The 16,373-nt window shown below is 41.7% G+C and overlaps 1 protein-coding gene, 1 long non-coding RNA gene and 1 pseudogene across 2 annotated transcripts in view; 1 reads left to right on the forward strand and 2 right to left on the reverse strand.

Annotated features, from left to right (window-relative positions):
• CAT (catalase) overlaps window positions 1-6,507 on the reverse strand; it is a 36,989-nt gene extending 30,482 nt beyond the window's left edge. The window contains exon 1 of the mRNA XM_028087707.2: window positions 6,346-6,507. Coding sequence (XP_027943508.1) covers window positions 6,346-6,411 — 66 coding nt within the window. The 5' untranslated portion in view covers window positions 6,412-6,507. The remainder of the gene's footprint in view (window positions 1-6,345) is intronic.
• On the forward strand, window positions 6,304-9,495 carry LOC114196903 (uncharacterized). The gene is made up of 3 exons (XR_003606821.2): window positions 6,304-6,689; window positions 8,195-8,287; window positions 9,294-9,495. It is a non-coding gene; the product is annotated as an uncharacterized LOC114196903 (long non-coding RNA).
• A 340-nt stretch (window positions 9,496-9,835) lies between these two features.
• On the reverse strand, window positions 9,836-13,434 carry LOC114196926 (thyroid transcription factor 1-associated protein 26 pseudogene; annotated as a pseudogene).
• Between the last annotated feature and the right edge of the window lie 2,939 nt (window positions 13,435-16,373).

Below are 16,373 nucleotides of genomic sequence, written 5' to 3' on the forward strand. Positions count from 1 at the left end.
CTAAACCACTATAAACTGTGTTTATAACCACCAGAAGATAAAGAAGAGCTTAAAAGACATATCAACCGGCGCAATTTTGAACCTTACTCAGATTTGGGTTTGAGTAGAGAGAGACAGAGAGAAAGAAAGATGTGCCAAGGGTCCCCAAGATCACCCACCTCCAGGTGATTCCCTAGGAGGAGTCATGGGACTCAGCCCAGTCATACTCAGGCTCTAATTTATTATAGCATTTTAATACAAAGCAAAACCCCTGCAAGGAGAAAGGCACATGGAGTGAAGTCCAGAGGAAACCAGTGTAAGCTTCCAGGGTCCTCTCCCAGGGCGGGTCACATGGGACACGCTTAATCCCCCACCGAGATGTGGCAACACCTGTGAAATGTTATCTAGCAGGGCAGCTCATTAGAGACTCAGCACACAGGGTTCATATAAGGAGCTGATGGTGGAGGTGCCCTCTGGCTCCCAGCAGGAAAGCAGGGGTTCAGTAAATACCACATTGTTTGCATGGCTCCAGCACAGTCAGCCACTCTTAGCAGCTCAGGTGGGGGAGGCTTCCCGAAATCCAACCTCCAGATGCCAGCCAGGGGCCACCCTTGCAAGTAGGCCTTTCTAAAGACAGTCATCTCAAGTCTGTAGGTGAACTCTTTTCTGCACAATCAGGGAAAGTGAACACCCTGACTGGCTGAGTGACAATGGTATTCTTAAAGAGTCCTTATTTTTTGGAGATATAGGCACTTGGGAGGTTCATTACACGATCCTCTCTACTTCAGTTCTGGTTTGAAATTTTCCACAATATGAAGCTTCAGGGTTTGTTTTTGTTTTTGTTTTTGTTTTACACCAAGAATCAAGGAGAAATGTCTAAGAAATAAGGAAGAAGGTGAAGGAAGAGAAAGGGCAGGCTGCATCAGTAACTCTAACAAGTGAGTGCTCATTCTGACCACACTCCGTACTGAATTCTTTCCCTATAGCCACCCATTTGGTCAAGACAAAGAGCAGAATTCAGCACTGCACACAAAATACACACTAGGCAACCAACCAGAAGGTTAATACCAGCTCCTGCCCAAAGAGGGCTTATCATCACTAGAAAATGTGGAAAACCCTAACTACCACATAGGCCATTTAATACTAAATTCCAGATGTAGTCTGATGGTTTTTTTTTTTTAATTAACCTTAAGACATTCTAAGCATCAGAAGGTACCCTACCTTAATTAAGGCCACATCATACCAGGGCGATTCACAAGGTCAAAATACATGAAGTGATAACACTGGGAAATGTTTCTGATTGCCTTAATGACCAAAAACTATGCTTCCTGGGCTACACGCAGAGACTTCATCACTGGGATGCACTTTGTCCTATAAGCAGACTTCATCATGGTTAAGCTACCAGGTGCCTTATATAAGTCAATGTCAGTAGGTCACTCTAAGCTCAAGAAGCAAGACTGATTTTCATTCTACTTTACTCATTGTCTAAGTTATCCTGTACCCTCCACCTAGGGTATGGCCACTCAAAAAAATATTAAATAACATATCGTGGAAAACATGAAATCTTTTCAAAAAGGGTAAGAAAAAAAATCAAGCCTTTTTTTTTGAAGTATAATTAACATACACATACAACATATTGATTCCACAATTCTGTACATTACTCAATGCTTACCATGATAAGTGTAGTCACCATCTGTTACAACGTTACTATAATATTCAAACTGTGTTCTTAATAAAGAACACAAATGGATCCCATTGGTACTAAATAAGGTATACTGAAAGCTTCTAAACAGGCCATTTCAGCAGTGTCCTAACTGCTACCAGATCTGCAACTTTTATGGCCTTAGACTAACAACAGTGCCCTGAGCAAGGGACAATAAGATCTATCAGGCGCGCAAAGAATTGCCTGTCCATGCTGTTGCACTGAGTGAGGGAAGGGAGGAGGAGCAAATGACACAAGAAAATAAAAAAAAATCCCAGAGACAGAACTAGTGGGTGGTTTTAATTCCAGCAAAAAATAAAATAAAAGTTGCCTTTTACAAGGAAGATGTCAGACTTAAAGGTCATATGGCTGGATCTCTGAGTACACACAGACTGAACACACTTCCTCCTTCACCCAAATGGGAAATGTTTGTTTTTCAAGCCAGGCTGTTTTATATCAGTATGTGTAATAGTCAAAGTGTCACAACCAATTGCTAATGATTTTTTTTTTCCTCTCTCTCTTCTTGGTGAGTTATCAAGGCTTCCAGCAAAAAATGGTCAAAACATTGCTATCGGTTTTCAATCATTAGCAAACATTTAGAATAATCCTATCAAAAATAAAACCTTAAAATAAAAATAAAAACTAATGAGGCACCTGGGTGGCTCAGTTGGTTGAGCATCTGACTCTTGATCTCAGCTCAGGTCCTGATCTCAGGGTTGTGAGTTTGGGCCCCATGTTGGGCTCTACACTGGGTTGGAGCCTACTTACAAAAAAATTAAATAAAATAAAAAAATAAAAAACCAGAGAGTGGGAAGATGTTGATACAGAGCTGCCCACTTACACAGAGGCATTTGCCAGGTACAGGGAGATTAAAAAAAAAAAAATACATATACACACACAAACAGATACACATCATCCATTATTATAATTTTCTAAGAGAAAGAATATTTTAATGTCAGAAAGTAAAAATGACATAATCTTTAAAAAAAGATTGTATCTGTTTGCCCATCACCACATCACAAGAAACGGCTAAACAGATTTTCACACTGAATGTATGGTTTGGATAACATAGTAGGTTGGCTACCCGGACAAGGGTAGACTGCATTTCCCAGATGCCTTCACTGTTAGGCAGGCCATTGAAGCCAATGTAGCCAATGGAAGATGAGTAGAAGTGACCTACTCCACTTACAGCCTGGTCCCTAAACCTCCCACATATCCTCCTCCATGTTCTTATCCTTCTATGGCTGGACAGTGATGCCCAGGGCAACCTTTAAAGCTAAGTGTTGTCAAAGAGGGAGCCTCTGTCTGCCTGGAACCCTCCCTCAATAACTGTGGGCCATAGGGTACTCACCCCAAACCACTTTGGTCCATCATGTAAGAGAGAAATAAATTTCTATTATGCTTATACCATTACACATTTCGGAATTATTACAGCACTTAGCCTACATATAATTTCAAATATGAGCTATGGATCAGTAATAAAAAGACAACCTAGTTTTTTAAAGGACAAAAGATTTAAACAGCTATGTCAAAAGAACATACACTAATGGTCAATAAGCACATGAAAAGACGCTCAGTTCTCACCGGTCATCAGAACAATGCAAATAAGAACCACAGTGAGACATCACTTCATACCCACAAGAATGGCTAAAATTAAAAGACTGACAACACCAAAGTTGACAGAATGTGGAGCAACTGGAACTCTCATACACAGTTGATGGAAGAGTAAAATGGTATAAATGCTTTGGAAAAAGGCTTTAGCAGTTTCTCATAAAATATTCACTTACCCTATGACCCAACAATTCTACTGCAGGTACTTCCTAAGAGAAATGAAAGCATATGTGCACAAAAATATTTAAGATTCTTCATTGCAGCTTTATTCATTAACAGCCAAACAATGGAAATAACCCACATGCCCAGCAACAGGATATAAAATGGTGCTGTATTCATCCAATGGAATACTACTCAGCAATAAAAATAACAGACTACTGATACAAACAACATCATGAATGAAGCTTAAAACATTTTTTCTTTTTTTAATCTTGAAATATTTTTGCTGAATGAAAGAAGTGTTAACACACAAAAGTAAATAAGCCAATGGTTAAAAAGAAATCAAAATGGTAGTTGCCTGGGGCAAGATTGCAAGGGTTGCAGTAAATCACTGGGAAACAGCATGAAGGAACTTTCCAGGGTAACAATAATTGTCTGTGTATCTTGATGAGGGAATAGGATTCACAGGTGTATATACTTATCAAAATATCATGCAATGGTACACTTAATATTTATATATTTCACAGTACATATTACCTTAAACACATAAACACTGAACTCTGTTTTGCATGCCTAGTGTTTAGGGGTGAAGCCTACTGATGTCCACAGTCTACTCTAAAATGTACCCACAAGAAAGGGGGCAGTTAATGGATATACAAAGGGATGGACAAATAAAATAACATGTAATATAAGATACATAGCAAAATGTGGTGAATATGTAAGTATACACTGCATGATTCCCTCAACTTTTCTGAATGTTTGAAATTTTCCATAAAAAGCATTGGAAAATTATAAAGGCTATGGGACATATGCAAAATTCCCTTTGGAGGATCAGGGGGAGGAGGTCACCTCAAAGAAATAAGCAGTTTTCACCAAGAGCAGCTAAAAGTAAAGAACAAGACATTAAAGTGACTGCCAATCAGGACCATGTACACAGTGCACAGACATGCCATAGGCAGAGGAGACAACAGTATTTCAACTATGAGCCCCCCATTATAGATGTGTTCTCATGAGCCAGATGTTTCACACATGGGCGACCATGTAGCGTAAATCGCCACTAGTGTGGAATGATTTAACAACAGTTAATGATTCTCAAAATTAAGAGGCAAGCTAGTCTCAGAACAAAGTGGGGGGGGGTCCTTTAAAAATGAATAAATTGTGCTTTATGAAAAACTCACTACATTGTCCATGTTTTTCTCAGTTCACAGAGTATCATGAAAACTTCAGTGTGAATCAGGATTTAGCAACCGCTAGATATAGAAAGAATCGTGCTCCCCAGCAGCTAAATTCTAATCTTGACTCTGCCACTAACTAGCTGCCTGTCCTTGATAAGACTCTAAGTCTCTCTGGTTCACTTTAGGAACTCATGAAAAACTGAACTACCCTCCTGGCATATAATAAAGGACAAAACAAGAAGAGAGATGTGCTAGGCCCTTAGAGGGGCATGATAACCTTCTCAAGAGCAGGGAATTATAAAGCAATTATAAAGCAGCTAGTTAGTGGCAGAGTCAAGATTAGAACTTAGCTGCTGGGGAGCACGATTCTTTCTATATCTAGCGGTTGCTAAATCCTGATTCACACTTAAGTTTTCATGATACTCTGTGAACTGAGAAAAATATGGACAATGTAGTGAGTTTTTCATAAAGCACAATTTATTCATTTTTAAAGGACCCGCCCCCCACTTTGTTCTGAGACTAGCTTGCCTCTTAATTTTGAGAATCATTAACTGTTGTTAAATCATTACAACATCCATGGGCACTTAGCATTAATACTCCAGTTCATGAATACTAACCCAGTTTTGAGAAAGAGCATTAAGATGAGAAAAAGCATGGCTCTAGCCCTCTCTCTGCCATGGGAAATGGCCAAGTCTCTCAAGACTCTCTGGACCAATATGACAAGGGAAGACTCAGATCAGAAGCACTCCCAACTAATCCAACCTGCTCAAAGATGCTCTCTGAGACTCTGCGCCCCTGGATACTGGCCAGGAATGCCTCACCCACCACCACGGAGCTGAACTCCCTTCTCATCTTTGAAGTTCTTGTTCAGATGTCACGTGCATTGGGAAGCTTTCCAGCCAAGTCCCGTCACTCCCTTGACACTTTACAGATAACTTGTATTAGAGCCCTCACCACGCCGTATTGTAAGCATCTGTTTATCTGTGTTGTCTCCCTGACTAGACTTTGAGGTTCTCTACGCTCCAGTTCTTGCCTCACTGGCATTTGTACACCTTGTCTCAGCACAGTGACTAGCACAGGCAGGCACTCAAAGAATACGTGTGAATAAACGCATTAACCAATCCCTAATGTCGCTTCTAGCTCTAAAATGTTAGGTATGGTGTTTTTAAATGCAAATGTAATCATGGCCGTAAAATTCTTTATTTCGTCGTTGAATGCCGCGCGAACGGGGTATCTGGTATTGTGACTGCTGTTGGGGATATCGAGATGATAAAGCACGATCTTTGCCCCCACAGCACCCCGCAAATATGGAAGCTTGTGGTTATTGCTGGAGCAAGGTCAAGGCGAGAGCCCCGTTCCCATTTCCCCCCTCACTTCCTTTCTTGCAGCTGTAGCTCTCTGCCTCTTTCCCCCACGAGACTTCATTTCTCCCTCAAGCTGCGACCTCTGTCCCAGCTGGCAAAATTGCAAAACTCGGAGCGAATCACCCACGCCCTGCGACCAACGACAAAACCTGCAGGCATGCCCCCCCAGAACCCTCTCCTCTCCTCCCCGCGAATGGAACAGTCCACCGCGACTGAAAAGCGGCGCCCACCCCGGCCCGTGATCAGTGGTACAGCCCCCCGCAACGCCGCTGCGCAGGCAAAGCCGGGGCCGTTACTTGCCCACGCCCAGCTCTCTGCGCAAACCTTCCGGCTGGCTAGGGGACGCAGGCTATACCTGCGCGGCCCGCTGCTCCTTCCAGGACTTCATCTGGTCGCTGGCTGGATCCCGGCTATCCGCCATGGTGTGCGACTGGCCTCGCAGAACGTAGCAAGCGACCTCAGCTAACACGTCTCCACCCTCAGCCGACGAACCCGCGCGACTTAAGTAGGCGACTTTAGACTCCGCCAGTCAGCTCCGCCCCTCTGGTCCCGTCCCCCGCGAGGAGACCGCCTCCTGATTGGCCGCTCCAGCGCCAGGCAGGATGGGATTGGACCCAAATATGGGCGGGAGGAGACGGACGAGGCGCTGGGTCCCCTCTGGAGGTAGACGGAACCCCGGGACGGGGAGAGGCCAGAGAGGTGTGTGAAAGGGGAGGAGAGCCCGACCCCCAACCCTGGGATTTATGAACCCAGTTCTGGGCCCCGCCTGTGAGGCCCCGACTGTCGCCTCAGGTTATCAGCATCCTTCAGGCTGCCCCGCGACGCGACGGCTGGTGGCCTACAGATTTTGCTGAGGGAACGCTTAGGCGCTGCTGGGTGGGGCTTTGCCCTCTAAACGCGATCTCAGCTCTTAATAAGTCAGAAATCCTGCCTTGAATTCCTCTGTGCAAGATGAATTTTTGACTTACCCTAATGTTAGTATCGTTTGCAACTGAAGGATTGATGGGAATTTGGAGTAAATGCAAACACTGATGGCGCAGTGAAGTTTTAACCAGTCGTGTTACTCTCAAATGTCACGTTAGTGTTCCTGGACCACAGACCATGTATACAGAAAAACTGCCTTTTTTAAAAAACGGGAAAATGAAACATTGACAGGTTCTTAATGGTCTTAATAGTGGCAAATCCTTAGGAAGGAAGTTCCCTTTTGGCTGAGCACCTCCCCCTTTTGGAGTGTCTACCGTGTGCTAAATGCTGCTAGATGTTTGCTAGACTGTATCAGTTAATCTTTACAACAGCCTCGAGATTCGTGATGAAAGTTTGGTTATCCCCCACTTTAAATATGAAGAATCTGAGGCTGAAAAGAGGTGGAGGAACTTGTCAAAAGCTTAAAAACCAGCAAAATGTCAGAGCCAAGATCCTCAGTCTTCTGATTTCAGAGCCTGGGCCCTGAACCACTGTTCTATCCAACCTTTCTAAGAATAAGTATTTTGAAAAATTCTAAGAATTTTGGAACTCTTATGTTTTTAAAGAGCCATGTTGGAAAATTAAATATTTGTAAGCTGTTGACTCGTTTGTCATTGTATTCAAATGGACTGAGTGATTCCTCCCCCCCTTCAGGTGCTAGGATTTCTTTTTAAACACCTTAATACACATAAACATACCATAATCTTCAAATTAAGAGTGCTCAATTTTTAAATTTTACTTTTTTCAGTAAAGCTACAAATAATGGGTGGGCATATGACAGTAGAAATTTCAGAAGTTCTTGATTTTACAAAAGCGTGATACCAAGAACCTGTCATAAAAGTTTAACTTCTGCAGTTCATTGAAAAAGCAGCCCCAAAATCAATCTTCAGTGCCCTGTATTTTTCCTTCATCACACTTACACAACTGTGAAGATGCTGTTAGCTGTGTGATTTGTGTGATGTCTTTTGCTACCCACAACTCAGGAAACTGAGGCATAGAGAGGTTAAATAAGTAACTTGTCCAAGATTACACCATTATTAAGGCAGAAAGTCAGGATTCTAGCCCTGACCATCTCCTGAGCTCATGGCTCGGTGAATAAATAAATGTTGAAAAAATCAAATTAATCATTTTCTTCATTGACTAAATTTCAACAAAGTAAATAAAAACTGATGTCATGTGTTAACCTTTGTTCTTTACATGAGCATTGTCCTGTTTATTTTTTTTTTCTCTGTTTCCTTCAGTGTTGGTTTGGATTCCTGAGGAATTTCCAGTGAAAGAGAAATGGAGAAACAAGACACTTTCAGATCATATCGTATCTTGTACATTAAAATAAGGTATGTGCTTTCAAGTATGACAATGAATTTATTTTGGCTACATACCTAGTATTATATTCATTGACTTTACAACTATCATTTTATCATAGTTTAAGTGAAAACACTTCTAAAAATCAGCCCTAGTTAAAAAATACATTAAATCTATTTGATTCCTACAGGTACTTCCAAGTGATTGGCTCAATAAACAAATTTGGTCCCAGATTTTTATATTTTATTAACATAAACGCATGAGTATTTTCATTGGTTTTGAATAAAATTGTTATTTAGAAAATGCTGTTCTCTGATTTTTCAGAGCCCAGTGAAATAAAATGTACTGGCACAAAACATAATGTTGTGAATCCTGATATCACCAAATCTAAATCCAGGCTTACAAAGTAGGCAATACAATAAATGCTGAAGCGAAAAGTCTGGCCGTGTAACTAGGAACCTTTATTAACAAATTGTCTTTCATCACTTACTTGAAAGAAAAGAATGGAGAGGACGAATTATGTTTTGTTAGATGACAGGTACACAGAGCAGCAGGGGCAGTAACAGAAACTGAGATTGTTCTTTCTGTTCTGATTCCACCCACCCTCTGAGGGGCTGAGCATGTTCCACATATTTTTATTTTATTCTTTCACAGTGACCTGGCAGAGTAACTTGGGGATAGAGAGAGTGGGGAAAAAAAGGAAGAGAGTGTCAAAGAAAAGAGATGTTTTACAATCCAGAATGCCCTGTGAGGGGAGGACGGTGAACTCTACCGCAGCTGTATGTTTCCAACCCACGGTGGGCTAGGCCTGAGCAGACAAGAGAGGGAAGCAGAATTTGCAAAAAGTGCCAGTGGGTTTTATATGTGGTAGTGGCATGTACCCTCTACTCTGCCTACTTTGCTTTATCACACCTTACTCCTGCTTTAATAAGAACAATTACTTAAGAGGAGGTAGCCCACATGTGCTTTGGCATCTGGTAGTGGCCATAGTTGGAACTATCCTGAAGGAAAAAAATCCATGTGCTTTTTCTCCCCCAGGCCACGTGTTCCATGTATTGATCTGGGTGTTTGAGAAGAAGGAAACACAGGAATAAGAATTTCGCATTTGTTATTACCGTAACTTCTTTTTTCTCATTTTAAAAGTAATGAATGCCCACTAATGGGGGCTTAGAAATACAAAATAATATGTAAAATAAACAGTTATCCAAGGATGGTAATAAACAGAGATCTTTCTTGCTGATATTTTCTCTCATGTATGTAATGTGTGTGTGTGAGAGAGAGAGAGAAAGAGACTAATGATCATACAGAACATGTAATTGCGTGTGCCTTTTTTTTCAAGTATTAAATCTGTTTAGTAAAAACAATTTCGCTCATACAAAATAACAACAGTCTACACCAATCTGAGTACTGGACACACCATTAGAGACAGGGAGGCACCGCAGGCACTTGGAGCCCTTCCCCAATGCCCAGAGAAGACCCTGGGTGCTCCTTGCCCCTGAGGGAGATGAGAGCTGAACTATTACTGCCACCCACTACCCCAAAAAGACCATGGCACAGAGCACTTCTCCTCATGTTGCTCATTAATACTGGGTCAGGGCCCTCCCCTCACTGGTGGAGACCCAGGAAGCTGAGTTGCTTGGGGGTGGGTTGGTGCGGGGAATTGAAGTGGCTAATGGGCAAGGAGCAGAGTCGAGACATCTTTGGTGTGAAGACCCCCACCCACACACCCACCTAGGCCACCGTGGAAATTTGCAGGACCGCAAAAGTGGCACTGCCTTTACCCACAAGCTGCTTTTTTTAAAAACTTTCAAAAACATTTCATTTGCCCTGAATTTCATGTGATACAAAAGTATTACATGCTTAAACCTGTCATCCAAATAGAAGGCTCTTTCCATCCTTCAGGCCAACTTTCCTCAGAGGTAAATAAGAAGCAAATCATATTCTGTAGATCATATATGGAAGATTTAGACATGGTATTTGTATAGCTTAGCATTCCAGTTTATGTTGATAAATTTAGTTAATTGTTGGGAGGTACATTACATATTCAAAAGAACTCGATAGACAGCAGATAGCTTAATCCTTGATTAAGGACGAAGCATCTGACAGCTGTTTTTTATTATTTTTTTTAAAGATATACCATTTGTGGGGCGCCTGGGTGGCTCAGCCATTAAGCATCTGCCTTCGGCTCAGGTCGTGATCCGGGGTCCTGGGATCGAGCCCCACGTCCATCCGGCTCCCTGCTCCGCAAGGAGCCTGCTTCTCCCTTTCCCACTCCCCCTGCTTATGTTCCCTCTCTCGCTGTCCCTGTCCATCAAATAAATGAATAAAATCTTTAAAAAGAGAGAGAGAGAGAGAAGATACACCATTTGTAAATTCAAGTTTGGTTAGCCCTTTTTATGTTTAGTCTTTTTGCTCAATCTTTTGAACACTTGCATTTTTTTCATTTTGTAGAGCTTTTGAACTTTGTCTCTCTCATTTTCTCCTCTCAGATTCTTGTTTCTTAGCAGCACACTTAACTTGTACTTGTTCACTTTTTCTTGTGCTTTTTCAGTTGATGATTAATTTTTCTTTGGAATAGTAATGAAGTCTACACTTTTGCTACGCTCTTCTGGCTAAGGCTGGTCAACTCTGCGGTTTTCTTCACACAAAGCCTGGTCAATGCTACATTGTTCTTCTGGCAATGGCTGGACACCTTGTTCTGCCGACAGAGGCTGCTTAACTTTTTTAAATTGCTTCCTGAGCCTTTCCTCTTCAGCTAATTAGAGATGTTTCAGGTTGTCAGGGCATCCATCTGCGAATAGGGATTCCTATGAGGTTTGAACCTTCTTTTCCTTCCATAGCAACCTCTTGTCATTTAGCTGAATCTTCTGTTTTCTTGAAATGCAGAGCCTGTCAGGAATGCTCCCTCCCAAAATGGTTAGGTCACTACAACTGTGGTTTAAATTTCTTATTCCTGAATCTGATGAGAAACTTCATTGCCATGCATCCCAAAACTCCGTCCACCACCTTGCTGCCAGCCTCTCTGGCACCATGGCACAACAACCATGTCCTATGTCCTGCTTTCTTTGCTTAACCTTGTGGGATGAAATTCTCCCTGAGTCATTAGTCTTTGAAAATATTTGTGTGTGTGTGTGTGTGTGTGTGTGTGTGTGTTTTCATGGTTGCACAGTGTGCAATAAAAAAACTGATCCCTTATTTACACATTCCCTTACTGGAAACACTTAATTTTTTTCTAGTATGAATAACAGTATAGTGAACATCCTTCTTCTGTATTTTTATTTACTTCCTTAGGACCTATTTCTAGAGGTAACTTTTGGTTCAAATCATATCAACATTTGAAGTCCCTTGTGACATATTGTCCATTGTTCTCTACAAAACTTGAGCCAGTTGACACTCATCAACACTGAGAGCGAGGAATGGAAATAAAATTTTAAAGATAGATAAGTAGTTAGATTCTAGATGCCTATACAATGCATATCTTATTAGGTTGTTCAGAAAGAACAACACCTTTTGTATTATATTGAGCCATTACCACCACCCCCATGGGATTCAGTCCATCTAGTGAACGTCTTCAGTGTCCTATGTGCTCTGCATGCTTGACTTTGGGAACATAGCACTAAAGGAGATGGGTATGGGCAAAAACAAAACAAAACAAAACCAAAAACAAACAAATCGCCAGGAAATAACACCATGTGAAGAGTGTTCTGAGAAAGGAAATAAGAGCTGTTGCAGTGGTACCAAAGAAAGTCACCCAACCTGAGCTTGAGAGGTCATGGGAGGCTTCCCCAAGGAAATAATGGCCAAATAAATTAGCCCCACTGTGGCCACAGAAATCTGAAGAGATTTCTTCCATTCTTTCTGGAAAGCCTGACTTCATCAGTGATGGTGTTGTGACACCTTGACTAGAATGAGAAGAGCAAGCAAACATTTGCAGCTGGGGTTCAGCCTTTCTCAAGTTTGCCCAAGCATGCTGGCCTCTGTATCTGACTCAGACTGGCTTTGGCTCCTGATGTTCATCCACTTTCCTTCCTCATCTTTCCCTCCCTTGCAACGCCTGTGCAAGTCCGTCGTGTGAACTACTGGGATGCTGTGCCTGGCTTGAGTTATGTTCCAGGGCTGCTGTCTTTGAGGTATTTTGATGGTCTCCTTGGTATATGCTGTTAAGTGTTGCATCTGTGCTCGACTCTGGGCTTAAATCTGTATGCAGAAACCAGACTTGGGTTCTTAAACTCTGACAATTCAAAAAAATGACAAAAACCTCATAGATAAATCAACACATTCAATATGGATTGAGACCACACAGTTATGTATCTGTGAAGAAACTAATAGTTGTAAATTGTACATACTGAGTGGAACTGTTGGTTGTAGCGGGGGATGTAGACCCGGAGGACCGGGACTATCTTTCTCCCCCTTTCTTTCCCATTAACCCAGATCATAGACCAGCAGGGCTTCAAGGGGCAAAATGACATGATGCACAGTAAAAGTTTCAGCTCCAGCATCAGAGCACTTGGGTTTGAATCCCACTATGGCTTCTTACAAACTGAGTCACTTAATCTTTCTAAGCTTCCATTTCTCTCTTGTAAGATAAAGATATTAACACCTTCTAAGCTGCTAAATGAAAAGAACCCCCCAAAAATACCATGACTTAAACAATATAAAAGTTTATTTCTCTCATACAAAACATCTCAGACCTGGACTGCACGGCTGGTTAGGCAGTTCAGCCATCCTCGATATGAGGCTTTCATCTCCGAGTCTGAGGTGTCTGTCCCCCCTCCCTCAGCCATAACTGTATGCCAACCAATGAGAATAGGACAAAGGAGCAAAGGGAGCATATGCCTGTTCCTTTTTTTTTTTTTTTTAAAGATTTAATTATTTATTCATGAGAGAGAGAGAGAGAGGCAGAGGGAGAAGCAGGCTCCCAAGGAGCAGGGAGCCCGATGTGGGACTCGATCCCAGGACTCTGAGATCATGACCCGAGCCAAAGGCGGACGCTTAACCATCTGAGCCACCCAGGCGCCCTGCCTGTTCCTTTTGAAGGCACAACCTGGAAATGGCACACTTGATTTCTGCTCACATTCCCTTGGCCGGAATTTGGTTACATGGCCATGCCTCACCGTTCAGGAAGCTGGGCGATATAGTCACCAGCTGTGCGACCATGTGCTTGACAAAACTCAGGCATTCTATGATAAAAGAAGAAAGGGAAAATGGAGATTCATGGTCAACTGGTAGCATCTGCCACACTGACATCATTGGGTTGTTGCAAGGATCAAGAGAGATGGAGCGCACAGTAGGCCTTAGTGACCAGCATTTCCCAGTATTGCTCTTGAGCAACACATGGCTCTTTCATGGACTGCTGGAGCTCTTGAGGAAATACAGCATACTTGGCATCAGGGTGTTGTATTACAGTCCACCCTTATAGAATGTGCTGGAGTGAAGAGACTGCCTCTGGTCACTGCAAGTGTAGCTCCAGGTCCACATAGTGATAAACAAGGACCAGCCACTGTCCTAAACCAAACCTTCCTGTTCCCTACAACCGTCATCTCAAACCTATTTTATTTATTTAATAAGCAGGCATATCATTCCTACAATGTCCCAGGTTCTACTCTAAAAGCATTTCCCAATATTAACCCGTGTAATCTTTACAACAACCCCATCAGGTATGAACTCTTATTATCTTCACTCTACATATGAGGACACTGAGATACAGAAAGATAAAGTAACCTCCCAAAGGCACATAGCTAGTTAGTGGTAGGGCCAGGATTCAAACCAGGCCCCAGAGGTCACATCTCAACTTCGACATGGTCCTGCCTGCCACAAAGCAGGCAGGAATGCAGGAAGATCTGGGGTGAGTGTCCCACATTCTTAGAACACAACTGAAGCATCCTACCATCCTACCTCCTCCTCTCCACCTGCAGACCTGGCTTTCTGGGTAGCACGCTGATGTAAACCAACTGTGAACCCCACATAGGTGAGAAAGACCACAAGAAAATGACATTCCAGAGTGTCTTTGAAAGAAAGAATGAGAAGTAGCTGTGATATAAGAGCATTACAGGCCTAGGGAACCATATGGGATTAAGGGGTAACCAAAGGAGGTGAAAAGGGTACCAGAGGAGATGGGCCTTGTAGGGGCGGTGAGGATGAAAAGGGATGAGGAAGATCCTTAGACATCTCTCCATCCTGACAGCAAAAGGGCAGCAGGAACCTCAGACTTTGGAGATAGTAGAATGAATATTCCCTGAGAAAACATGTCCATTAAAAGTCTCACTTTCCACCAGGCAAGAGGAGCCATTGACCTATATTATCACTTATATGAAACTCTCACTCTAGAATAGGTGGACATAAGCAGATTCCTTTCTGAGACATTGTGACATGAAGCAAAATTCTTCCTCTGGTGTCAAGTGTCAAATGCAATTGCTTCAACAGTCTATTTACTTTCTTAAAATATAAAATCTTAAAATACAGCATACAATATGTGCATCATATGTTATTATCTAGCTTACCTTCTGCCAGTTGTTCAAATTTTGCCCCACTTATCCCTCCTAGCCCTCCTTCTTCGTCCCCCACCTTATCTTTCTCTCAGTATTCTACTTAGCAAGCACTAGAAGCTTCGTTCTCTGCAACCTTGCACTGGGCTTGCATCTTTCCCAGTTCCATCCCACCCAATATTCTAAATACCAGTGAACAGCAGTCACTGTTCCTTTCCTCCTCCCTGGCCTCTGACATTTCAACTACTTGATGGATAAATTATAGATGATTCACTAATAAAATTTTCAAAGGTAGAGTTCTTTCACTGAACGCCCTTTTAATCTCTGCCTCCTCAAAGTACAGAAGTCACATTGCTCAGCCTCTGGGCCTGAAGTTTACCACGTTCCCTTCTCAGGAAGGCCTTCCCCATCACCTCCCTTAAAGTTACAGCCTCCTACAGTATTCCTGATCATATCTTCCCTGCTTTCTATTTCCCCCCCGGCCCTTTTTACCTTCTAGCATACTATATAACCAACCTAAATTGTTTAACGTGTATTTTGCCACATTAAAACATAGAAGCTTCAGGAGGAAAGTGGGTTTTTGTTTTGTTTTTGTTCTTCCTGCTTATCCTCAGCACCTGGAAGTTTTCTACTACTCCGTAGGTGTTTGACCAACATGGACTAAATGAATGAACAAATAAATGAATTAATGGGTGAACTAATACTAGGACAAACTATATGACAACAAAATCCCTTAAGGGATTTGATAAGATCCCTTGTTCAAATACATCCTCTCATTTCATTTTTAAATATATTGTCCTTTATGACATGAAAGCTTTCGCATGTTTAAGAGTACTCTTTTAAAAAAGAAATATATTCCACCCATCATGAGCCTTCTGATATGCTATACCAAAAAGAACACATCACTTCTTTGCTATTCCTACCAAACATGCATAACCTGAATCTAATTGTGAGGAAACATCAGACAAAACTCAAATTGAAGGACATTCTACAAAATCATAGGCCTACACTTTTTTAAAATACCGAGAAAATGAAAGAGACTAAGAGACTGTCCCAATTTAAAGAAGACTAAAGAGACATGCCAATTAAGTATAAAGTGTATTCTTGGATTGGATCTGGAATGAGTGGAAAGGTTTAAAGAATATTATTGGGATAATTTACAAACCTAATATAAACTATAAAATTAATATGAATAATAACATGGTATCAGTGTTAAATTTCCTGGTTTTGATCATTGCACTGTGGTTATGTAAGAGGATGTTTTGTTCTTGGAAAATACATACTGAAGCACTTAGTGGTAAAGAGGAATGATGTCTGCAAATCACTATCAAATGGCTCAAAAAAAATACATACATACATACATACATACAAATAAAGGAAGCAAGCAAATGATAAACAGAGGAAAATGTAAACAATTACCGAATCTGCATAAAGGGTAAACTGGGGATGTTTGTATTACTTTTGTAACTTTCTGCAATTTTAATATATCAAAGTAAACATTTACCAAATAAATGTAAGTACAGTCCTTGGAGGGGTCATATATAAATATTTGCTCAGGTAATACCTTAATTATAAGTTATGGAGTAGCTGACTGGGGCCCAGAATGAGGCCCAGTTTAGGCCTTATGTGGGGG

Source organism: Eumetopias jubatus, unplaced genomic scaffold, assembly GCF_037043125.1.
Source record: "Eumetopias jubatus isolate StellerSeaLion01/CBP00866 unplaced genomic scaffold, mEumJub1_p1.0 scaffold_13, whole genome shotgun sequence".
Lineage (NCBI taxonomy): Eukaryota > Metazoa > Chordata > Mammalia > Carnivora > Otariidae > Eumetopias > Eumetopias jubatus.